This window comes from Psittacula echo (genome assembly GCF_963264785.1).
Source record: "Psittacula echo genome assembly, chromosome: 10".
In the NCBI taxonomy this organism is placed as follows: Eukaryota; Metazoa; Chordata; class Aves; order Psittaciformes; family Psittacidae; genus Psittacula; species Psittacula echo.
In genome coordinates this window covers 2,790,134-2,814,747 of record NC_137741.1, presented here as the reverse complement: position 1 = coordinate 2,814,747, position 24,614 = coordinate 2,790,134, and the positions used below count along the sequence as shown (strand labels likewise).

Sequence of the window (24,614 nt, the reverse complement as noted above, 5' to 3'; positions counted from 1 at the left end):
GGGCCGCCCTCACCGCATGGCCGGTTCGGGGCGCCGGGGGAGCACCGCCACTCGCTCCTACCGCTCGGGGATCCGGTGCCACTCTCGGTACCGGTGTCCGGTTCCGATGTGTGCGCTCGCTGCGCGCTGCCGGGGCGGCTGTCCGGGGCTGCCGGGGCGGCTGCCCGGGGCTGCCGGTGCCGGTGTTGGTGCCGGTATCGGTGTCGGTGCCGGCGGCGGGGCTAGCCGCCAGCCTCCCGTGACGCTGCCCGGTGCGCAGCCCGGGAGCCGCGGCAGGGCGCACGCTGCCCTCTGCAGGCAGCCAGCCCGGGGGGCACGGCTCCCGCTCGCACCACGGCCCGGCTGCCGGCACCGCCCGCTCCCGCTTCCCACCCGCGTCCCGCTGCCCGCCCCGGGCGCACCGAGTCACGGAGCGACGGCGAGAACGGAGCTCTGCCGTTAACCGGGGAGAGCGGGGCACGGAGCCTCCGCGCCGCAGGACGGCGCTGCAGGCCGCGCCGGGCGGAAGCGCGTCAGGGCGGGCGTTGCCATGGAGGAGCTCAGCGCGGCGCTGGCGGCCGGCGTGTCTCTGGCAGCGCCCAACAGCCCCGCGGGCCCGCACCCGCGCCTGGCCGCTTACAAGCCCCGCGGCGGCCCGGGGCAGGCCGAGCGCCGGCAGCGGCTCCTGCGCCTGCAGCGGCAGTGAGTGGTGTCCGCTTCCCTTCCCCTTCGCTTCCCGCCGGGCGCTGGGGACGCGGCCCGGGCCGCGGTGCCTCCCGCAGGGGACAACCCCGCGCTGTTTCTTCCCCCTCAGGAGGCGGCTGGACTACGTGAACCATGCGAGGAGGCTGGCGGAGGATGACTGGGCAGAGGTGGAGAGCGAGGGCGAGGAGGGGGAGGATGCGGAGGAAGAGGAGATGGACGTGGATGCTGGCAAGAGGCTGCCCAAGCGCTATGCCAACCAGGTGAGGAGCTGCTCAGGGCCAGGCAAGGGGAGGGCGGTCAGTAGCCACTGAGGTGGCTGCGCTGGGGCTGGGAGGGATATGTCCTGCCTGTGTGGTGCTCGGAAAGGAGCTGTGCTTCAGCTCTGTCTCTGAGACGTGCAGTGTTTAAGTGGAGGATGGATGGAGATGGGCTGCCTGTGTGCTTAGGGAGATTCCAGCTCAAGTTTGTTATGCATCACTTGGTTCAAGTGTTCTGTCTCTCCCCATGTCAGAGACACTGGGAAGGGAAACCTCAGTGGGTGGGTTTTATCAGCCTGGGTGCCATATTGGTCCTAAAAGACTCACAGCGTCCCAGGTCACCATAGCCAGCCCATCCCTGAAGAGCTCACCTTGTGATGTTTAGGAGTCTCTGAACTCTACCATGTATTTAAGAGTAAATCAAGTGCTGGAGGGAAGCTGGAGTGGGGACCAAGGTAAGGAGTGCCCAAGCGAGGACACTGAGCCCTGTGTTGTAGTCTGAAGCATTGTGAGCAGCTGGGAAGCAAGATAAAAGCTTGGGGGGAGTCTGTCATGCAGGTTGGTTAGAGGGAAGGAAGGAGTCAGCCTCCTAGCACAGGGTGCTGAGCAGCACAAGGTGCCTCTGGCATACTCAGTGTAGCTGCTGAAGCCAAGTTAAAACTTTGTTCCTTTCTCCTTGAGCTGTGAGTTTTCCACAGCTTCAGGAGAGTTGTTACTCACTATTTTGCTCCTGGATTTCTCCGCAGCTGATGCTGTCAGAGTGGTTGGTGGATGTCCCTGTGGATCTGGAGCAGGAGTGGGTTGTAGTCGTGTGTCCCGTTGGGAAAAGGGCGCTGGTTGTGGCATCTAGGGTAAGCAGCAACCATAGTGATGCTGGTAAAGCACCTGTACGTGTTTCCCAGCCAACATCAGACTGGCCTGTGTGTCTGGCTTGACTTAATCTTTCTCCTCTCCTGCTTCCCCACAGGGCTCGACAGCAGCTTACACCAAGAGTGGCTTCTGTGTCAACAGGTTCCCATCCCTGCTGCCAGGGGGGAACCGGCACAATTCCATGGGCGAGAAAGGTAACGGTGTGAGAAGGCATTTGGGATAGAGAGAATTCCCTGCCTCTCCTGTGAGTGTGTGTGTGGCAGGCCCAGTGCTGCTGCTGCAGCTTCCCTGAGCTGTGCCCTTGTGTGCTCCTTATGGCTTCAGGCCTCTTCCTGTACCTCTGAGGATAACTAAGCGTGGACAGTATCCAATACCTTTATGCTAGATAAGAACAGCTTCTAATTAGCTGCCTGGTTTACTGCTACTCTTAAACCTCAACATCCTCTCTGTCTTCCCAAAGAGAGCTGTGTGCATTGTGGTTTATTTAATACCTTTTGTAGCTTCTTGCTTGCCCTGAGGAGAGGTTACTCTTGATAAATGCCATTTGCCTGGAACACGCCTTTGCTTGCTGTGCCCCTGGCCGGTACCTCTGTAGCCTTGTTGGATTCCTCAGGCTAAAGGCTTTTTGTGGTCACAGCATGTGTTAGCAGAAGGGGATCCCTCTGCACCTCACAGCCTTACATCAGGGTAGGCTTAATGCAGCAGATATTTGCTCTGGCATTTGCCTGTTGGGTTGGGCAGTCCCTGGAGCGTGTCTGGACCTCCCTGTGTTTGTGTGCACAGTGTACTGCATCTTGGACTGCATCTACAACGAGGCAAAGCAGACTTACTATATCCTCGATGTGATGTGCTGGAGAGGACACCCTGTTTATGACTGCCAGGTACTGAATCCCCCTCCTCTGCCCTGTTCTCCTTTTTGTTCCCTGTCCCATGAGCTGCTTTGCAGCCAGTGCTGAACATTGCTCACTATGCCATAGGATGAGTATTTTATCTAAGCACCACCATCATCTTTACAGGTTGTGCTGGCTACTGGAATAGTGAGTGCCTCTTTCATGGGTACTGGGGGACATAGCAGATTTGGGGTACTGGCTGGTTCTGCAGTGAAGCTGAGTCTGTGCGGAGGGATGATGATGCTTGGCAGGGGCTCATCGGTGATGTGTAGTGGATAGTCATTATGTCTGCTTCCTTTCACAGACTGACTTCAGATTTTTCTGGCTTTCCTCAAAGATCCAAGAGGAGGAAGGGCTGGGAGAGAAAAGCAGGATTAATCCCGTAAGTTCTTTTGTACTCAGGGGAGGAGGACGGGGGCAAGCTCTCCTGTTCAGCAGGCTTCAGCGCTTTCTTTCACAAGCGGAAGCTGCTTTTGTTTGCCTCTTACAGATCAGGCTTCAAAGTGTACTTCTGATGAAATGGGATGCCACGTTCAGGATGTAAATAGAACCACTGAATATTGTAAATGAGTGTGGTTTTATGTTCGTCAGCCAAAGTGCTGAGGGAGATGAGAAAGCAGGGTGTCAGCTAACTTCCACGCTGCTTTTAGCTTTCCCTTGAAATGCAATGGAAAACCAGTGTGGTTTCTACAGGGGCAGTGTTGGTTGGCAGCCTGGCTGCAATGGGGTTTATTCTTGCATAGTCTTGTGGGCTCACAAGGCAAGAGGAAAGGCTTATAAAGCTTTAGCCTTCCCTCCTGTTTAAGCTCACTGCTGAAGGTGTCGTTTGGATGCTAGAGTGTCACCTGGAGCCCCTCCTGAGTGAGAATAAAGTCTTCTGTTGAAGACTTAAACATGGACATCAGACCTAGAGCCCACAGCAGCTTGGAAAGGGATTTTTGAGGACAGACAGAAGAGATTTGGCAGCCTGGTTTATGGGACATGGTTTGCAAAGTGGGACCTGGTGGCTCTGCAGCCCCTGTGAGTGCTCAGCCACAGCGGAGCAGAGCAGCTCCTGGGGGCTTTGCAGATGGTGGTAAATGGGTATGGCTGCTCCTGTGCCAGCAGCGATGGTATCTGTATGTGGAGAACATCCTGTTCTGACTCTGATGGGAATATCCACAAGATAGCTACCTAATGAAGGGGGGTTGTTTCAGCTTTCATTTCCTGGGTGGAAAGAGTTGCTTGGCTGAGCCAGCAGCCTGGAGCAGACGTCTGTCTGCTTTGCATCCTGCCCAGAGGTCATCATTTTCTATTTCGGTTAGAAGAGCATCTCAGGGTCAGCTCTCTTGAGAAGTCCTTCCTGCAGTCTTAAAGTGCTTGGAAAAGAAGGTATGGGGAACATGCGGGAGCTGTGCACTGAGGCTCTGCCATCCACATCTCATTAAATGCCAGAGAGGGAGTCATGGAACCGGGATGATAAAATACCTGAAATAAATCATTCTGGGCACTGTAGATTTCATGCTCTCTGGGCATTGTGGGTCATTGTTTAAAGGTCACCTGTTTTGGGAATGAGGTTTGTGAAATTGCAGCCAGGTATGAGCTTTATCCAGCACTGATGGAGAGATGGTGGAGGTTACTGCCAACAGCCGTTCCACCCCATGCTCTCTGGTGGCAAGGGTGATTTTTGTAGGTGTTCAGGCACTCCCAATCTGTCCAGTGGGATATGTTTGGCACCAAAGCACAGCTTGGTCTGTTGTTTCGCCTCTAGATCTGGGGTTTGCTGTTCTGAATCCCATCAAGAGGTCTGTCTGTCCCAATAACCCCTAGTAATCACAAAGACCAGTTGCTAAGGGAAGAGTAAGAGATTGGAGATACCCACCGTGTTTCCCTCCGACTTCATTAGCCAGTGGTTATACCTAGATCATGGAGTTAATGGCCACCAGTGGACCTGCCTTTCAGGAACTAGTCTGATCCTTTTTCGAGCTTACTTGTGCTTTTAGGCCCTTGATAGCGTGTGGCAGGAAGGCCAGAGTTTAATGACGTGGTCCCTGCTCGAGATCTCCTCTCCAGTTACTTTCCTTTGCTCTCTCCCTCTCACACTAGAGCAAATCCTGCCTCCCTATCCGCCTCCACACTGGTGCTGGATTCAGTGACCTGTTCTGCTTTAGGCCATGCAGTTGTCTCTCTTCTAACCCTCTTTTACTCTTTCAGTTCAAATTTGTGGGCCTGCAGAACTTCTCCTGCTCCGCGGACAGCCTGTGTAAGGTGCTGTCTATGGACTTCCCCTTCGAGGTGAGAACATGGTGGGGGGCTGGACCTCAGCCCTAGAGTCAGCCCCACTGCCAGTGCTTGGAGAGGCACATCCCCTTTGTTCAGGAGCTCTGAGCTGTGCTGCTGTTTCCCTCTGTAGGGGATGGATGCCTTTCATGCACATAGCTGATCTCTTACCCTCTCACCAGGTACAGGCTGCATCCAACCAAACTAATTACAAGAGTTAAACCGTGTGCATTAGCACTCCCTGTCTTTGGGCAGCCTAAGTTTGCTGCTATTGACAACCTGACAGAGCCTTTGGGGAAGGCAGGGTAGGTGCAGACATGCAGACTGCCTCCAGAAGCAGCACAGCTCACAGTCATACAGCAGTGTGATGGACAGCCAACCTTTCCAGAGCCAGAGCTGCTCCTGCCTGCTGCCCTGGGTGGGCTCACGTGGGTACAGGCATGAGGATCTCTGCCATGTGCTCCTTATGCAGTGGTGTTTCTCCAGAGATCTGCAGGGTGGGCAGAGTGGTGTCTTTCTCTGCCCTCAGCCACAGGCTCTCTGTTTCTTTAGTGTAGCTACTTCCATCTGTCTGTGTGTGAGGCACTCAGCTATCTTGTGTCCTGTGGGGAGGAAGGGGAAGGGTGCTGGGAAGCTCCTGATGCTTTCTGAGGGGTTTGGGTGTTAGCAATGGACACGTGAAACGTACTGGGGCTGGGGGCACGTAACTGCAACAGAAATGGCTGGAAGGGGTTCAGATGAGTCTGTCCTGCCTTTACTACCATAGGATCTTGTGGATGGGATAGCACAAGCTCTGCTCTTTGCTTTAGTATGGAGCTGGCAGCCTCCTGCCTTTGGCTCCTGCAGCTCTTGGCTCTCCTCAGCGGCCATTCTCCCAGCAAGAGCAGCTGAACCAGACACCTGCCTTTGCTGCTTCAGCTTTAGGAGTAGGTGCTGGTGTGCTGTTCTGCTGAGCTGTGGGAGAAGGGCAGGACAGGCAAACCCATGTGCCACCCATGTTTGTGAGCAGCAAGAGAGGCTGTTGTGAAAGCAGCTCGGTCTGCTTTAGACCAGCCGGACTGACCTGGTGCTGCAGCGGAAGAGGATGGAGGCAATGGCATTCCAGCAGTGTCAGTGACAAACATCTGGGAGCCAGAAGCTCCTCCAGTGGCTGCAGCAGTTCCTGCGGAGTGCCCAGTCTCAGCCCTAGGATCAGGAACAGCCTCTAGAGAGGTTACTTGTCTGCTAAACCAAAAGCCACGTGAGGGCTGGTTTGCCCTTCTGCGTGTCAAAGCCAGGATAGTCACTAGAGAGGGGTGGAAAGTCCCATCCCAGGTTTCCTACAGCTGACTTGCTCAATGCCAAATGCTTTGAGTGCCTCTGTAGAAACAGCCATTCCTGTATTTACTGCAGAAAGCTTCATTCCTTCCTGAGGCATCTGCTCCCGGGAGGAAAGGCTGGAGAGAATTGCCCCACTGTGGTCAGAGCAGAGAATGTGCAGCCTGTGAAGGAGACCATTGCGAAAGGCATGGGGAGGGAGGTGGAGTTGAGCAGTCTCCCTTGGAATCCAGCTGTGATTTGCCTCCCAGGTTCTCTCAGGCCAATACATGCGACCCCAATAAGTGCAGTGTGGCCTAATTTGGCTCAAATCAGATGGTAACACCCAAAAAACCCCATGATGCCCCTTCCAGGAACGAAGAGAACCGTGGGTCCCTTCCTGAACCATGGGTCCCTTCATGCTGGCCCACAAGAGGGAGCCCAAGAAATCCCTGTAAATAGCTTCCACCCCCAGCACACAACGGAATAAACTTTGCAGAGGACATAATGCAGCCTTGCTATAGATAGTACAGCGTAACAGAGGTCTTATGCCTTGCCCTAGCATTTGGGATCCTTGCAAGGCCCTAGTGCATGAGGTGGTGACAGAGGGGGTCAGTGCTTTCAGATCTGGGTCTTCAGAGTTAATCTGTAACCTCCAGCTAGGACCGAAGCTGGTGTATTCAGCAGAAATATCTTCCACTGAATCCAATGGACTTTGGCTCAGGTGCCCGGCACTGGGTTTGCGGTGGGGTTTGAAGTGGATCTGAGGAGCTGTTGTCTTCCTTGCACATCTGAGGAGTAAAAGAAGGTGGGGGGGAGCCCTGGGAGTCCTGTGGAGCACCTGAAATCTGCAAAGCACCATTTGCAGCAGCCTCGAAGGGCGAAACCTCAGCAGGTCCGAGAGGCAAACCTGAGGAGTTTGAGGGTCAGGGACGTGTCAGCCCTCACTCTGCTGTGGCTGGTGTCAGAGCAGTGACTCACAGGAGGGACCCAGCCAACACACCCAACGGGAAGGAATAGGGAGGAACTGAAGAGAAGTCAGGGAGAGAAAGAGCATCCTAATTCCACCAGGCTGAGCTGCTTGGAATTCTTCAGCTTGGGGGAGATCTTTGGAGCTGTCGGGAAGGCAAAAGCCTTTCCAGGCTCTGAACTTTACCAAAGCATTCCTGTGGGTGCCGGAGAATCCCCGTTGCTCATCAAGTGCCTGCACCCACAGGAATGGGCTGGATGTGCAGGCGTGGTGCCACAGAATGAGGCTCTTCCCAAGTCTTCCCGGGAGGCAGGGGAGGGAAAAGCCTTGTATTTTAGGTGTATATTCCAGGATTTATTGCTTGGAGATGGGCCTGGGAGCAATTCAGCCCGAGGTGGGCTCTTTTTCATGTCTCTCCTGCCCACTCAACCACTCTTAGTCATGGCCAAATGGCCTTTTAAGAGCTAAGAGGAGCAGCACCTCCAGTGTTAGTCAGCCTGATGGCAGGATCCAGCCTCACCGAGCACACCCCTGGGAAGCGCAGCAAGAGGGGGAATGCAGGTCCCTGAGCATAGTGGGGGAAGCTCAGGCAGCTGCAGGGTTGCAGAGGGAGGAAATAGCAGCACAAGAGTTAGGGCCTAAACCTTCAAAAGTCCTGAGTGCCCTTAACTGTCATTGATTGCTGGAGAAGTTCCCTCTTGGGAAGCATTAGGAATTCATTGTGCCTAAGGCAGCTGGAGGAGGCAGCAGTTACCTTCCTCAGCATCACCAGCTCTGACTAATTACTCTCCAAATGTATTATTTAAAATACCCTTAATCCAGTAAAGTGGCCTCTCTGTGCATTGCCTGATTCAGAAACCCTATGGCTTTCCTGCAGGGTGGGCTCCCAGCAGCCAGAGGAAAGCGCTGGTTGTGCTGCAGTCTGCAGGCTTGGAGGATCTCAAGCCATGAAATCCTCTGATCCCGTAGGTTTCTCCTTTCCCTTCCCCTCTTTATTGCACTGCTTGAGGAAAAAGGATCCAGCTGGGAGTTTTGGCCTGCGAATGGAGCCTGGGGCCGTCGTCTGGCTCCCGGCATCCACCTGCAGAGCCTCCAGCTCTGTTCATTCACTCCCTGTCTCTTTATACAGGTTGACGGCCTTCTCTTCTACCACAAGCAAACCCACTACACCCCCGGCAGCACCCCGCTGGTGGGCTGGCTCCGGCCCTACATGGTACCCGAAATCCTGGGGCTGGCTGTGCCTGCCACCGTGCTCACTGCCAAACCAGACTATGCAGCACGGCAGCTCCAGCAGATCATCGAGAGCAAGAAGAGCAAAAAGCTGGCAGCAGCAAAGGGGGACCCGAGCAGCGCGGTGGCCACGAACGGACACTACGAGCTGGAACACTTGTCTACCCCTCAGCCAGGAAACTCTCCTGAGGGCTGGGATGCAGCAGGGAGCCACATGGAGAATTAGGTTGCTGAGACAGAGCGGTTAGGTAAGAGAAAGGAAAAGGTTCCCTGCTTCTCACTGTCCCTCATGCTCCCTGAGAAGGGGGCAAAAGTAATGAAGATAGGATGTGTTTAAAGGGCATGAAGGCAGAATGTCTTGCTGCAAGTGCCTCTGAGTTATGATGATGTTGGGTTTTTGTTAGTTTTCTTTTTTGCCAGGGCTTTTGTGAAGCCTCAACAGGACTGCCCGGTTCTTTGCTAAGGCAGTCGTGCGTTGGGAAATGAAACGATCCGTCCCCACGCTGCAGGGCTCCTGACCCTGCTGCTGTTAAAGCCCCTGGCAAAGCTCCAGCATAGGAACAGTGCTCAGACCTCCGAGGTGCAGCTGCTGCTTGTAGCAGCTCCACCTCCCCAGCCCCAGAAATCAGCCTTTGATCCGGCTCTTTCCCCAGCCCTTCTCAATGCAAGTGTTGTGGTCAGTCCCCTTCTGGGAACCCAAAGTTTACAACAGGCTGCTGTAAATCCAAAGGCTGGGCTTTCCACACCCCACCTCACGGAGAAAGCCCCAATTCCCTTGCATCCCCTGCCTCCAGGCACAGCTTTGTGCAGCACAAGCATGGCAGGAGCCTGTCCTCGAAGCTTTCCTCAGTAGGGGGAGGAAGGAATGGTTTTGCTCTGAAAAACGCCAGCATTGATCGTGCCAAATAAAAGGTTTCTCAGAAAGACAAATTCTTGAGCGTCTTCCTGCTACCTAAGGGTGACTGCGTGCTGTGCCTCCAAATAGGGCTGAGAAGCTGCTCACAGCACTCGCTGGAGCAGAGGAAATGCTCCTGTGGGTTCCATTCTCCGCTGTCCCTCTTGGCTCCGGCCAAGCCCACTTTGCAAGCACCAGCTGCTGCCTCTCCCTGGTTTTAGCAGGGAGGAAACGATTGTCCTCGATATCCACAGGTTGTTTTCCAGAGGGAGCTGCAAGGCCATGGGGTGAAACACCAAGCTAAACACAGCCCTCTCATCCATGAAACTGCCCCGGAGGAGGGCCCGCATCCAGGCAGAGATAGGGCGCACGGGGCTGGCTGCCTGCAGATAGCGGGGGCACTTGTATCCTGCCCTCCCACCCCTGGCTTTCCCAGAAAAAGGCTTGTTCCCGTGCCAAGCGTGTGGGCTGCCTGCGCACTGACCGTGCAGCCGCTATTGATTAGGCCAGCGGGCAGCAGGAACTGGCCTCACTCCCCCTGCTCCGGAGGGGAGGAAGCAGCCCCTCGGCTCTGCAGTGTGCGGATGCGGCCAAGCGTGCTGCAGGCTCTGAACGGCTGCTTATTTGATGAGGGTTTAGTGTGATTTAATAACGCCGCTGGCCTGGGAGGACAAACATCTGGGCTGCCTTGTCCTCCCCAGGCTGCTGGTTCCCCCCATCCTTTGGCTGGCAGGGAGAGCCCTGGATGCCGGGAGCCCGCATCCAGCCTCCTGGCAGCTTAGTTTTCCTTCCATTCAGGCAATTAAAGCCGGAGGTGGGCATCTGGATGTCAGTTCTGCGCATCCCTCAGGGCAAGAGAAAGCTGCAGCTCGGGTTACCGCTGCCCTGCAGCAACTGTTCAAGGTCCTGCAGCCTCCGGAATGGAGTGGGAAGGGGAGAGAACCCAGCTGAAGAGGGGGGCTGCCTTCCGCTGCCTGCTCTGATGGATGGAGGGGAGCAAGAGGAAAGCAACTGGAGCTTCCCGCCGGCTCCAGATGATGATGCATAGTTTCCCTTTTAAAAGCAGGAGCTGGGGCTGGAGAAATAAATATTTGCCTTACAATTCCTGTTGGAAACGCAAGGCTGTGTTTGGAGAGAGGGTGTTAAACGGAAGTCACCGGGGCCAGCGCCGGTTGTTGCTGTGGCTGTTTTATGTGCTGGGCGCGATCCCGCTCCCAACGGGAAGGGGCAGCAGCTTCAGCAGGGACCGAGGTGGGGTCACCCCCCCTGAGGGCTTTAACTGCGGCTGTGTTGCCACCGCAGTCTTCCTCGGGTGAACAACGTCCCCTTATCCCAGGACCCGGGCTTTGGTGGGGCACAGGACCCTGCTCCTTCCCCACAGACCCTCAGCACTCCCCATCCCGGCATCTGTGCCCAGCCGGGGAATGCAGTTTCGGGATCGCAGGGGAGGGAAGAGTGAGGAAACAGCTGGAAATCCCGGCCGCGGCCCCTCCTGCCTCGGGGGAGCGCTGCGAGCATCCAGTGCTGGCAAGGGAGGACGCTGCTGCCCGGAAGGGCCGGCGGGAGAGGCGAGGCTGCGGGTGCCTCGGGGAGCCGGAGCCCCGGCCCGGGGTCACGCTCACACAGAACCGTGCTGAAGGGATGGATGGGGGGCCCGGGGGAGGGCAGAGCCGCCGCTCCGCAGGATGCGGAGGATGGAGGCCAGAGCCGCCCGCCACCATCTTAGCGGCTGTAGCCGACGCTAGGGGTGCCGGGGAACGCGATGCTTCCCTGGGCAGAGCCGAACCGAGCCCGGGCAGAGCCATGGCGGAGGAGCCGGCCCCCCGCTCCCCGCCGGGAACGGCTTCCGGGCCCCCGCCTCCTCCCGCCGGGGCCGGGCCGAGGGAGGAGGAGGAGGAGGAAGAAGAGGAGGGGAGGGGGCTGCGGGCGCTTCCTGCCGCCGCCCCCACCGGGGCAGAGCGGAGCGGGAGCCGAGCCCGGCCCGGCCCAGCCGAGCGGCGCTTCCCTGGGGCCAGCGGAACTTCCCGGGGGGCCGCGGGGACGCGGACAGCGCTGTTTGTTACCGGTATCTCGGGGCTCAGCTCGGATCTTGGGGCACTTTCGGCGGGGACCCCGGGGCGGAGCCGCCCTCGCCCAGCCTGCGGCGGCCGGGAGGGGCCGGTGCCAGCAGCGCCGCCGGTCCCCGGGGATGGGCTCCGCCGGGGCGCCCGCCGCTTAGCCCGGCTGTGCTCGGCTCGGCACGGCCCGGCCCGGCCCGGGGCACAGCGGGGCCGCGCAGCATGGCCGCGGAGCTCAGCGCCGAGGAGGAGCAGGTAGGTCCCCGCCGGGCTCGGGCCGGGCAGGACCCCGTGCGCTGCTCCCGTGCGCGGCTCTCCCGGGGTGTTTTTTCCCAGTGGGGCGGTTCTCCCTAAGGAAAATCCCATGTACAAAGCCCCCACCCCTCTCCGGACATCCCCGCACCTCCTATCCCCGCACACCGCACCCGCACAGCCCCTCCAATCGCTCAGGGCTCCTCGCACACCCAAAGGCCTGCGCAGGGCCCGTGCCGGGGCACGCAGGGCGCTGGGGTCCCGCACCCCCCGGTAGCGGGGAGCCCCCCCCCCCCCCCCGGTGCCGGTGCCTGCCCTCGCAGGGCCGGGGGGCAGCCTGGCTCGGGGCTGCGTGTGCACGCGCTTCCCACGCCCCAGGCCTCCCGTGACGTCCCGGCTTCCTCCGCCGGCCCTTGCGTCACCGCGGGAGGATGTTGCTCGGCTCCGTGGAGCCAAGCGGGGAGCATGGGATGGAGACGGCAGCCCCCGGCTCCCCCCTCCTTTGTGTGCCCCAGTCACCAGCGGTGCCCACTCTGGGCTCTGCATCCACACCCCGAGCCCGCTGGACCGGGATGCGGAGGCTTCCTCGAAGCCAGGCTCCCCTCGGGTGACCGCATCAGCTACCTTGAGGCTGCAGTGCAAAGGGGAAAGGGACCAGGTGGTCGCTTTTGGGTTTGGTTGGTTGCTTTTCTCCTTTAAAACATCCATCTTGTCCCTAGGGGGGTTCCCCAAACCCCCGTTGCCCCGCTAAGCCAGAGCTGGATGAGCCCATCCTGCAGCCTGTGCTTGGGAAACGCAGCGCTCCCAGGCTTTCTCCTCCACCACACCTCCCTCTTATCAGCGCCGCTCCCAGAGCCTATCTCCAGGGTAATCGAATCTGCAGGAGGTGGGGGTGTTTGTGCCCCGTGTCCCTGTGGGTGCCCTTGATTTGTGTTCCGCATCGCAGAGAGGGCAAAGCTTCCAGCAGGCATGGCTCTGGAAGCCCCTGCTCTGGCAGGGAGGATTGGTTTGGTTTGGTTTGCATTGACAGCTGGTGTCCCAAGGGTTTGGTTTGGGTGGGAATATTGGATGGAGAAGGCGAAGGGATATTTGCAGTATGGGCTCCGGGTTTGGATCATCAGGCTGGGGTGGGCAAAGCTGCCCTTGGTGCTGCCCTCGGTGTCTTGGAAGCCCAAATAGTGTCAGTTTCTTTCTTCTCATGGGTAAGTGCTGGCTGGGGATGGGCCATCCCCTTCCTGCCACCCTCTCATCCTCCTTGGGATCATCGGGATTTCCTCTGCTTGCTCCATTCTCCCCCATTACCAACAGCAAGCCTGGGGTGAATTCACCCCTCTCCTCTCTCTGCCAGCCTTGGGTTGTGTCCTGCTCTATAGGATCTCCGCAGTTCCCAGCTTATCCCAGAGGGACCAGGAGGATGTTCCTCAGGGGTTTTTAGCCCATCGGCCATATTACAGGAGTTATTCCTCCCCCAGTGCTGAAGGAGGAGGGTGGGTTTGAAGAGCCCCATGTTCCATGGCAGTGGCTTTGTCACCACCCTGCCCTGGCGCAGCAGGGACGCGGATGACGCCAGCGCTCCATAGAGCAGCATTGTTCAAAGCACCCGGCCGCGGGCCATGTCACCCCTGCTTCCTGCTGCCACCCCGGAGCCATCCCCTTTGCTCGGCTCCACGCCTCTCTGAGTCCATATGGGATCGGGACACAAACAGTGGTGGGAGCCGGAGGAGCTGGTGTTGATGCTCGGCTGGGTAACGCTCTCCTGCAGTTGAGTGTCGGCACTGGTAAGCTTGGGATGTTGTTTTGTTCCTGGAGAAAGCTGGAATTCATGGCTGCCAAGCCAGCTTGTTTTTAGTGGAGCTCCCTCCTTGCAAACAACCCGGCATCCCTCGAATTGGATACTGGAAATGGGATTGCATGCAGCGTGATGGGTTGGATGCTGAGGAAGGAGACACTGAATCACACAGCGCATCCTCTTGCCGCTGCCACTGTGCCCCTCGGGGCATCCTTCCCGTCATCTCAGGGTGTCTTTCCCATCTCCAGCTGTGGTGTTGGCTCTGGTGTTGGTCTGAGGGCAGTGGGAATGTGCCTGGCATCCCTGTGCCATACTGGAGAGGGAGGATCTCTGCTGTTGGTTTGGGTTTGCATCTGCAGCCCAGCTTTTGGGCAGCTGGGGAACTCTCTGGCAAAGCTGGGGATCCATTTCCCATCTTCGCTTATGGATAGGATATATACATATACATGATGTGTGTGTTGTGTTAAGGCTGAAGGTGGTTTCTGTATAGACCCCTTTATTTTCCCATCCCCCTTCAAAAGAAGGGAAATGGTTGGAAATCTGGTCCGTGAAAGAGCTGATTTAGTTTTGTGAAAGCAGAGGCTGCTGGAGATGGAGCCATGAGGATAAAGGTGCCCCATCAGTGCAGCTCCCAGGAAGAGCTCCTGCCAGGCACTGGCTGGGAGGGGTTGTTGGGTGCTCTGTCTCCTTGGTGCCCCACTTTACCCGTTCCCCTCCAGTCCCTTGTCCCCCACTACTGCGGAGAAGTGGGGACCTATCCCACTGTCAAAGGGAGGGCTCAGAGCGGGGCTATTGAGATGCTCTTTCAGGTTGCACAGCCAGGGCTGGTGCTTGCCCAGACTCTGATACAAGTTAGGGAGCTTCTGGCTGCGATGTGCTGGGGGTCTGAGCTGTTCCTTAGCAACTTCCCACAGCCGGATGAGCCCGTACCCCTTTGGAACCCCCCTGTTCCAGTGCTGGGAATGCGACCCCTCGGCTGAGCCGGGCTCCTTTGGCTCATGTCATGAGTGGGGCTCGCTGCCCCCGCCAGCCTTGCGCCGCCGATAAACCCCAGCCCTCGGCTTCCTCCGGTCGGAAGTCATTAATGCCGAGAGCTTTTCTGGCTCAATGGCTCCAGTAACTCCCGTGCTTGACATCCAACACCGCCGCCTGCCTGCGCCCGGAGCCAGCATTCGGCACTCGCGGTCCCTCCTCCTCCTCCCCTTGTGCCTGTCATGCCATCCTCTGCTCTTGTGAGGACGGAAACCCTCTGCTTTTGGGGTGCCTGGGTGGGAGCGGGGTGTTCCAGGGACTCCCTCCATCCTGCCCACATCCTTTGAGGGGTCCCCCTCAGGGCTCCTGTTCGGCACAGGGGCTCAATGCACAGCACAAAATGAAGGTGCTTCCATTAGCAGATTAGGTTCAGAAACCCCAAGCCCACCTTGCAAATGCTGCATGTCAGATTAATACATTTTAGGGTTATTTTGCTGGCATTCGGGGCTTGGAGCCCTGCTGGAGGTCAAAGGTTCATTTTGTGACTTTGCTCCATCAGTGCTGGGGTTGGAAAAGTTTCTGTCTTGGTTTTTCCTGATCTTGGGTGCTTGGGGAGGGAAGGGTGCTTGTGCAGGATGGCCCTAGTGTATTATGGGGCTGTGGGGAGCAGTGGGAGCATCCTGGGACTGTGCACTGAGCTCTTCTCGCCTGGTCTCCTATGGCCATGTGAAACTGGCCTTACTGGGTGAGCTGGTCTGTGTCCTGAGCATGTCAAAGCACCAGCCCTTGTTACCCACATTCACATGGCCACATTTGTTGCTCCGCAGAAGAGCTGCAGCCCTGGGGGCCGCTCTTGGGTGATGGATTCCCTCTGTGCTGGGGCTGCTGTGTCTGAACAGGAGTTTGCTGCCTGTAAAACCCTCCTTCCGCTCCCCTTCTCCCTCCCACGAGCCTCCCCCAGCCCCAGCCCCTGTTTTCCCAATGCCAGCACCCTCCCACTGGCTCCCTTCCCCACGCTGGCATTGCCCCATCTCTATCCTCCTTTCCCAGTACTTGCTGTAGAGCTCCCAGCTTCACCCGGAGGAGCTGCTGAGTTTGCTGGGCCATGCTCAGCCCCTGCCCATGCACTGAGGACCATGTAGCTCCCACCGTGTCCAGGGATGCTCCTGGGGCACTTCTCCCCATCCTGCTGCACACCCCTCGTCTTTCCTGCAGGCAACCAAGCAGTTCCTGGAGGAGATCAACAAGTGGACAGGCCAGTACAATGTGTCCCCGCTCTCCTGGAACGTGGCCGTCAAGTTCCTCATGGCCCGCAAGTTCGACGTCCTGCGGGCTATCGAGCTCTTCCACTCCTATCGGGTAAGCAGGGAGGGCTTCAGCTCTGTGAGGGATCTCTGGTCCCAGGGATGTCCCTCCCCTTAGGATTCCAGCCTAGTTTGGGTTGGAAGGGACCTCAAAGTTCATCCAGTCCCAACCCCTGCCACGGGCAGGGACCCCTTCCACTAGAGCAGCTTGCTCCAAGCCCCTGTGTCCAACCTGGCCTTGAACACTGCCAGGGATGGGGCAGCCACAGCTTCTCTGGGCACCCTGTGCCAGCGCCTCAGCACCCTCACAGGGAAGAGCTTCTGCCTAAGAGCTCATCTCAATCTCTCCTGTTTCAGTTTGAACCCATCACCCCTTGTCCTATCACTACAGTCCCTGATGAAGAGTCCCTCTCCAGCATCCTTGTAGCCCCCTTCAGACACAGGAAGCTGCTCTGAGGTCTCCACGCAGCTTCTCTTCTCCAGCCTGAACTGCCCCAATTTCCTCAGCCTGTCCCCCAGTTTTCTCAGCCTGATTTTGTCTTCTTCTTTCCACTCCCTTATGAGTTTTATCTGGCTGGAAAACTCCTATTCCAGACATGGTGATCACTATGGAGATCTTGGTGACCTCAATCCTGATCTTGGTGATCCTCAATGCTGCAGAGCATCTCCCCATAGATAAGGGATATATACACACACCTAATACCTTTCCCATCCTGGTTTTGCTTGGCTGCTCCTCCCTATGCTTGAAAATGAGGCCATGGAGCAGAGGTTTCCCCTGGGGGGCCGCGTGCTCCATAGGGATGTGAAGGTGGGTCACACCGGCTCCCTGCTCACAGGAGACGCGGCTGAAGGAGGGCATCGTGAAGCTGAAGCCGCACGAGGAGCCGCTGCGCTCGGAGCTGCTCAGTGGCAAGTTCACCATCCTGGTAGGTTGGGGTCCCCCCTCCCGGAGTTACCCTCTGGTGCCGGGGGTGGCCTGACCCTGTTTCCTCTCCAGAGCGTGCGGGACCCCTCGGGAGCCTCCATCGCCCTCTTCACAGCCAAGCTGCACCACCCCAGCAAGAGTGTGCAGCACGTGGTGCTCCAGGCGCTCTTCTACCTGCTGGACCGAGCGGTGGAGAGGTGAGCCTGCAGGTTACACGTCCCGGGGGTGAGGGGAGATGCTGCTGCTTGCTGAGGGCTTGGTGAAACCCCTCCGAAAGGCTTCGCTGGGAAAAGATGTGCCACTTTTCCCATGAACGTGAATTCCTGCTTCCATGTGCCTCTGTGTATCCCATCTATAGTTAGGGGAGAGAAGGGGTCACAGCGTCCCTGGGTTGAACTCAAGCCAGGCATCCCTATGGGGTGTTCAGCAAGGGAACAAAGCCCCCCCAGCAGGCTCTTTCCAGCCTTTCCCTGCCCATGTCCAGGTTTCAGTTCAGCAAAGCCCCTGGTTCCTGCAGGCTTTGTCTGGGGAGCAGCAGCCCTGCCACGGGTAATGTGAGCCCTACCAAAAATACAATGCCAGGATGTCCCATTTATCCTGCTGGGCTCTTTCTGTTTTTGAACATACCCATCACGGGTGGTGCAGCTGAGATAGGCTTAAGGCACAAGCCAAGGCTTAAATAAGGGCTCTAGGAAGAGGTGGTGGAGCAGCTGGGAAATGCAGAAGTGAGGCTGGGTCCTGGAAGCACAAAGGGGATTTTTTGGAGTCAGCAAGTGGAGGGCAGGGTTAGCACTGCTCATGCAGAAGCCGAGCAGTTGGATGTGATGGGGTTGACGTTGCTCTTTGCCCTCTGTCAGCTTCGAAACGCAGAGGAACGGGCTGGTGTTCATCTACGACATGGCAGGCTCGCAGTACACCAACTTTGAGCTGGACCTCAGCAAGAAGATCCTCAACTTGCTCAAGGTAATGGTGAGGGTTGACCTGGTGTCTGGGGGTGGGTTTGCTCACCAAGTACGTGAAGTGCTGTGGGTTTGGTGTGGATTTCCACCCTGGACCATGCTGACCATGTCTCGGCCAAGGAGCACCGACCCCATAGGGGCTCAGGAAGGTGTTGAGAGCCGGACCCAGCCATACTGCAGTATCCCATGGCTGGGAGGGCTCAGCTGTCCCGGCTGGAATTCCTCCCACAGCTGCTGGCAGCGCTGTTGGGAAAACAGATGCAAATTATTCTCCAATTGTGCTGGCATTTGGTGCCTCCTCCCTTCGCTAGAAGGAAGAAATAACAGCAAATACGGGCCGGGGTGTGTGCTCCAAGCAAACCCTGGCTCCCCCGCAGAGCCAATCCCTTATCCTGCCTAATTCCATGGAAATCATTTGATTTCTATGGGAAAAAGATGTGCTTCAGATGTGGTATTGCCGCTTCGGGGCCCCTTTGGTATCACCTCTGCTGGGACGTGCCCCCACACGCTGACAGAGCATGGAGGGGGGCTGGTTCCTGCCCCACACCGTGGCTCTGACCCCCTCCTGCCCGCAGGGAGCCTTCCCAGCCCGGCTCAAGAAGGTTTTCATCGTGGGAGCTCCCATGTGGTTCCGTGTGCCCTACTCCATCATCAGCCTGCTGCTCAAGGAGAAGCTGCGGGAGCGGGTGAGCGCGGGGACCCGCAGCATGGGACCCTTGGGGAGGACTGGGGCTGGTTTCCTTTTGGGACAGGATGGTGTAAGCAGCCTGTGCCCCTCGGCCCCATCTGCTGAGCCCAAATCCATGGGAAACAGAGGCTTCCTCAGCCTCCTCCGTAGGAGCCAACCTGCTTTGGTGTTTTCAGCAAGTAGCTTTGGAAGTTGCCTTTGGTTTCTTTCCTTGTGGGGAGGCTGCCAGCAGCAGCAAGTGGAGGCAATGGTAAAGGATTAAAGGGAAAGAAAACCCCTGCTGAGCACACAGGAGAAAGGGAACTTTCAATACCTGTGCTCAGGCCCTACCTGGCAAAGGCAAACCCACCTAAACCAGCATCAGCATCAGCGGTGCTGGTAGAGCCCAGCTCCAGGCTGGTATCTCGCTGGGCTGGACTTTGCCCCTCTGCTTTGGGTGGGAGCTCAGAAATGTGGAGCTGGCTGTCAGTGTGGACTCCCACCCTGAGAACATGAGGTGGGGACAGCCCTTGTCCCCCCACTGATGTCCCCTCAGGTCCCCTCCCAAGGCAGAGGAGGAAGGGGGAAGACCCCGGTGCTGATTGGGGTCCATGGGAACTGGTCCAGGCTGTTGTGATCTCTGTCCGCATCCCCAGCAAACCCTCTCCATCCTTCCTGGAGTCACCCCTGTGCTTCCCTCTCTGCCTGCAGGTGCAGATGGTGAAGATGTCGGAGCTGAAGGAGCACCTGCCCCGGGAATGCCTCCCTGAGTACCTCGGGGGGTCCCTCAGACTGGACCCTCTGAGCTGGAACTGCCGGTTCCTGCCGCAGCAGAACGGGCACCCCGACCCCCTGGATGAGCTCATCCTGGTGCCGCTGGCGGCCCCCAAAGACAACGGCTCCGTCCACGTCCCCGGGCCCAAGTCTGTGACGCTGCAGGAGCTGCTGGACCATGTCAGCCACAAGCAGAAACGCGGCATCTATGAAGAGTACGAAGACATTCGGCGCAGGAGCCCTGCGGGCACCTTCGTGTGCTCTTTGTGAGTTGGGGGCAAGAAGCCCATTGGGGGACCCCTCTCTTGCAGCAGAACACTGGGACCCCCTCCCTGTGCTCCTGCTGCCTCTTTGGGGTGCGCTGCTCTGTGTTAGCCACGGAGAGCCCCAGCCTAGCGATGCCGTGAGCCCCCTTTGTGGCTCCTGCAGCCGCAGGGGGACAGCAGGGACAAGGACCTGGCTGGGACTCTGCTTCCCGAGGCTTTGGCCAGCTGATGGCAGCAGAGCCCAGGCTACAGGCACTGAAGGCTTGCGTGGAGGGAGAGATGTTCCCTTTCCTTCCCTGCCTAGAAAGCATCCCTGCTTCCCTCTCCTCTCCCCTGCCTCCCAGGGCACCCTACAACCAGGAGAAGAACCGGTACGGGGACGTGCCCTGCCTGGACCAAACCCGTGTCAAGCTGGCGAGGCCGTACAGCCGCCCAGAGGTGAGCCAGTGGGGATGGCAATTTGGGGTACCCCACATCCTGGCTGTCCCCCCATCCCGGCCATGGGGCTCCAGAGGGCTCATGCTGTGCGTGCTTTTGTCCCTGCAGCTGACTGACTACATCAACGCGAGCTTCATGGATGGCTACAAGCAGAGGAATGCTTACATTGGGACTCAGGGTATGGCACAAGCCACCAAGGGGTCATTTTGCTCCTGGTGCATGAATGGGCTTCACCTCCCTGCCCAGCATCAGTCACCAGCCACAGTGGGGGGCATCCCAGGAGCAGGGCACTGCCCAGCAAATCCCCTCCTCTCTGGGTGGATTTGGCTGTCTCTGGGTCCTATCTGCCCAGGGATGAAGCAGCAGGGAGCAGAGAAGGGAGTCAGGGCTGAGCCATAGGGATTTGCTGCTGGAGCAGGGGACAGTCACTTGCAGCTCCAGGCAGGGTTGGTGGATCCACACTGGGGTCAGTCCCCATGGGAAAGGGCTCTGGTGCAGGGTAAGGGGCTACTGGGCAAAGGGGCTTGATGTGTGTGCTGTCCCTGCAGGGCCTCTGGAAAACACCTATGGTGACTTCTGGCGCATGGTGTGGGAGCAGAACGTCCTGGTGATCGTGATGACGACGCGGTGAGTGCTCATGGGGGGCACAGCTCGGGTTTCCTTGGCAAAAGGAGCATTTCTGGTGTTGGATGGGCAGCACTGCACTCCCTGCAGTGACCCTGCAGGCGTGGTGCCAGCCAGAGCCCCGCAGGGTGTGGCCTTCACGTCAGGAATAGGGCATTTGGTCCATGTGGGGACCAAAGGCGGGTGGCGTGGGTCATGTCCCTAAGCAAGGCGAGGAGAACATCACCAGCTTGTCCTTGTGCTGCTCCCAGGCTGGAGGAGGGAGGCAGGAGGAAGTGCGGGCAGTACTGGCCCCTGGAGAAGGACACAAAGGTGTGCTTTGGGGCACTGACCATCACCAACCTGGGCGTGGAGAACCTCAGCCACTACAAGAAAACGATCCTGGAGATCCACAGCTCGGAGGTAGGTGGTGCAGCAGCCTGGCAGGGATGGCAGGGGGGGACCGGGGGTCCTCCATGGCCAGAGGAGAGGGTCTAACCCCACTGCTTGCCCTCAGACCAGGGAGCGGCGGCTCGTGTCCCACTTCCAGTACCTGAGCTGGCCGGATTACGGCGTCCCCTCCTCTGCTGCCACCCTCATTGACTTCCTGGGGGCTGTGAAGCAGCAGCAGCGGGTGGCGGTCAGTGCCCTGGGACCTCGCTTCAAGGGTCACCCCGGGGGACCCCCAGTCGTGGTGCACTGCAGTGCTGGCATCGGCAGGACAGGTAACGGGGATGAGGATTTGGTGAGCCCAAGAGAATCCCACAATCTGAGACTGGTTTGGGTTGAAGGGAGCTTAAAGCTCATCCAGCTCCAACCCCTGCCACAGGCAGGGACACCTTCCACTAGAGCAGCTTGCTGCAAGCCCCTGTGTCCAACCTGGCCTTGAACACTGCCAGGGATGGGGCAGCCACAGCTTCTCTGGGCACCCTGTGCCAGCGCCTCAGCACCCTCACAGGGAAGAGCTTCTGCCTAAGAGCTCATCTCAGTCTCCCCTCGGGCAGGTTAAAGCCATTCCCCTTGTCCTATCCCTACAGGCCCTTGTCCAAAGCCCTTTTCCAGGTTTCCTGCAGCCTCTTTAGGCCCTGGAGCTGCTCTAAGGTCTCCCCTTCAGGAGCCTTCTCTTCTCCAGGCTGAACCAGCCCAGCATTCTTGAGCACTAGCTGCTGGCTTCTGATGCCCATAGCATCATGCAGGAAGTTGGTGGGGGTGCAAGGACCACCCCTGCCCCTCTGTGATTGTCCCGAGAGGCTGCAACGTCTCTTTGGTGGCTGACACCATCTCCGTTGCCGTCCCCAGGTACCTTCTGTGCGCTGGATATCTGCCTGTCACAGCTGCAGGATGTGGGCACACTCAACATCTACCAGACGGTGCTGCGCATGCGGACCCAGCGCGCCTTCAGCATCCAGACCCCCGAGCAGTATTACTTCTGTTACACCGCCATCCTGGAGCACGCACAGCGCGAGGGGCTCCTGCTTGCCAACCACAGCCGGCCCACCCCGGACAAGAGCTCGCCGGGACACTGAGACCCACAGGACCCGGGGCTGCCAGAGCCGCCTCTGCGCCCACCAGGACCCAGCAGTGTGCAGGCAGCTGCCCGCCAGCAGCAGGCACTGCCCATCCGCGACCATTAGCACTGCTGTCAAACTGTGCCTTATCAACCCAAAGGGTGGCTGTCGCCCACTGGGGGCAGAGGACGGCGCAGGAAGAGGCTCTCGCTCCTCCCCATGGTGTTTGTGTTGGGTGGGTGGTTGGCTGGTTGCTTGGGGAGGTGGGTTTTCTTCTCTTCGAGTTGTGTTCTTCTTTTATTTGATATATTTTTTTGGTGGGACCATCTAAAATGTATCTAAGAGGGGCTTTGTAAAGCCCTAGGAAATGTATTTCCAGTCCTGCCCCTGCCTGGGGCTTAGGAAGAGGCACCTACTTCAGTCTTACCTGCCACTACGTTTGTGTGTCTGTATGTATGTGTGTATATAATATATCCACGCTGTGCCCGACCCCGGCTATTATATAGATACATATATACAAGCACCCGTTCTCGCAGCTCCCGTGGGGCCCTCCTGTCCTGCCCTCTCACTGCTGTGATCCCTGGAGCGGTGAGTTTGGGCCTGGCTCTGTCTTGTCTTCCTTTGTTTCCCCCTTTCCTGCCTCCCCTGCTCCCCACGGGCAGCGCTGGGACCCGGTACCCCATGGGGATGCTCGACAGCATCCCTTGCTTCCCTTCTCTCATCTTCCCCATCCTCACCTCCTGCTGGGAGACAGCAACTCTGCTCCTGGGAGGAGGATCTGGAGGCCATTGGCTGTGAGTTGGCTCACCGGTGTCCCCTGCCCCTTGGAGCGTCACTAGGTACGAGGTGATGGGGACGGACAGAGGGATGGATGGGGACCGACCGGCTCTCCAGGTTGCCGGCAGTGGGAACCCAGCCCTGTGGTGAGTCATGAGCTGGAAAAGCGCTGAGCACAAAGAGCCTGAGCCCTGGAGAGGTGACAACCGAGGGCCGGGGAGCTGGGGCTGCAGCGCCTGCACCTCGGGCCTTTATACTGTAATAAGCTCTTTGAATGTGTATATTCTTATTTTTTTATAATCGGGGGGGGCGGGGGGGTTGGGGTTTTGTTTGGTTGGCTTTTGTTGGGTTTTTTTATTTAACATTAACTTGATCCAAGCCAGAGCCAGAAGTTATTTGTAAATGTTCCTATTTTGCTCTCGTTCAGAGAAACGTTTTTGTTGTTGTTACTTTCGGGGTTTGGTTTTGATTTGATTTGTATCGACCTATAAATATACTACCAGTGACCAGGCCTTTTGGCTCTTGTGGAGTCAGTCTAGGGCAGGAGAGGAGAGGGAGGGGAGTTGAGGGCTTTGTGGTCCCCAAAATCAAGCTGGCCCCCTCCCTGGGGACACAGCCCTGCCACAGCCTCATAGCACTTTGGGGAACACGGGGTGGGATGTGCATGGGGCTGGAGGGCTCAGGCTCTGGTCCTGGGTGAGGCCCCGTGGGAGATAACCAGGCTGCAGGCAGTGTCCCTGGGCAGGCAGGATAAGGGCAGGAGGGAAGGGACAAGTCCCCCTCAATGCTCGTACCTCTGTTCTCATGCCCCAGAGCATCCTCTGCTGTCCTCCTCCAAGGAGCTGGCTCTTTGGAGCTGCCTCTTCTTTGTGTAGTCCCTTTCTCCACCTTCCTTCCATCTATTTTTACTAATAATTCCTTAGAAAGTGCTACCCTGATGAGCCATCCAGGACACCAAACCTCTGCCTGTGAGGGCCTGGCTGGAAGGGCAATGCCCTGGATGGAGGGGCTGAGCAAGTGGGGCAACTGGCCGCACTGTCAAAAAGGATGGGCAGCTGCTGATTTGGACAGGGTTATGATGCTACAGGTGTCACTCAAGGCATGGAAGCGAAGATTAAAGGAATGGAGGTGTTGGGCAGTCCTGATACTATTTCTTCAGCTGCTGCCATGCTCTGAGCAGCATCCATTGTCCTCCTGCTTTTGGGAGCACTCAAATGGTGGCAGCAGCATTTGGCTGCTGGATTTGAGGGTGAGGGCACAATATCCCATTGGCACAGCTGGAGGGGAACGTGGCTGGGCTGCCTATGAGCTCCAGGGGTGACAGCCTGCCCCAGTGCCTTTGGGTGCGAGCGATGCCAGTCCTGGAGAGGCAGCCACAGCCTGAGGCTTCAGGGAAGGAAGAAATAAGGTGGCTGGTGCAAATTAAGCCCTAGAGCCAGCAGGACAGCACATGTCCTCAAGCAGGCTCACAAATAGGTGGGAAGAGCAGCATCTGTGTTTGCTCAGCTGGAGTGTGAAGAAGCCAAGGAGGGCTTTCTGGGATTGGGAGAAGGGGAAGCCTGCAAGCTGTGTCAGGCTTGGCCATGCCAAACTGGGGCCAATGCGTGAGTGGGATGGCTGGAAAAGGACTGGTGACAGCAGCAGGGTGTCTGTCTTGGAGGGGTGCATGCCCCAGTGCCATGACTGGGTGGGATTTCAGTACCCCTGGTGCTGTGCATGTCCTGCCTGTGGAGCTGTTTTGTTTCAGCTGGGAGGTCTCCTTCTTCCTGCTGTGCTCCTCAGGCAGCATTGGCCTGACCTGCAAAGCAGCTCCTCCAACTTGGGCTGGCCTGGAGATTCCCTCCCACCACCTGTTGCAGGGCAGCTCCAGCATGCAAGGGAGCTCCTCATCCCTGAGGAGAAGGATCCGGGTGCCCTCGGTGCCAAACATGTTCTTCACCCAGCTGGGCTTTCCTGCTGCCACATGTGCAGG

General features: G+C 57.9%; 1 protein-coding gene across 2 annotated transcripts; it reads left to right on the top strand.

Moving 5' to 3' along the window:
* The first annotated feature begins 392 nt into the window (after positions 1-392).
* Positions 393-23,154, top strand: LOC308225336 (tyrosine-protein phosphatase non-receptor type 9-like). Of its 2 annotated transcripts, XM_080626118.1 has the most exons (19): positions 393-681; positions 794-944; positions 1,688-1,792; positions 1,909-2,005; positions 2,595-2,692; positions 3,006-3,083; positions 4,895-4,975; positions 15,637-15,780; positions 16,562-16,651; positions 16,723-16,847; positions 17,508-17,613; positions 18,185-18,295; positions 18,988-19,316; positions 19,661-19,754; positions 19,863-19,932; positions 20,303-20,381; positions 20,630-20,780; positions 20,875-21,082; positions 21,657-23,154. In XM_080626118.1, exons 1-19 carry the CDS (start codon positions 530-532, stop codon positions 21,881-21,883), a joined length of 2,496 nt encoding a protein of 831 aa, XP_080482244.1. In that variant the 5' UTR covers positions 393-529; the 3' UTR covers positions 21,884-23,154. The 2 variants fall into 2 exon arrangements, with proteins under 2 accessions (XP_080482244.1, XP_080482243.1); XM_080626117.1 differs by lacking the exons at positions 393-681; positions 794-944; positions 1,688-1,792; ... (2 more) ...; positions 3,006-3,083; positions 4,895-4,975 and adding an exon at positions 11,225-11,663.
* The last annotated feature ends 1,460 nt before the right edge of the window (positions 23,155-24,614 follow it).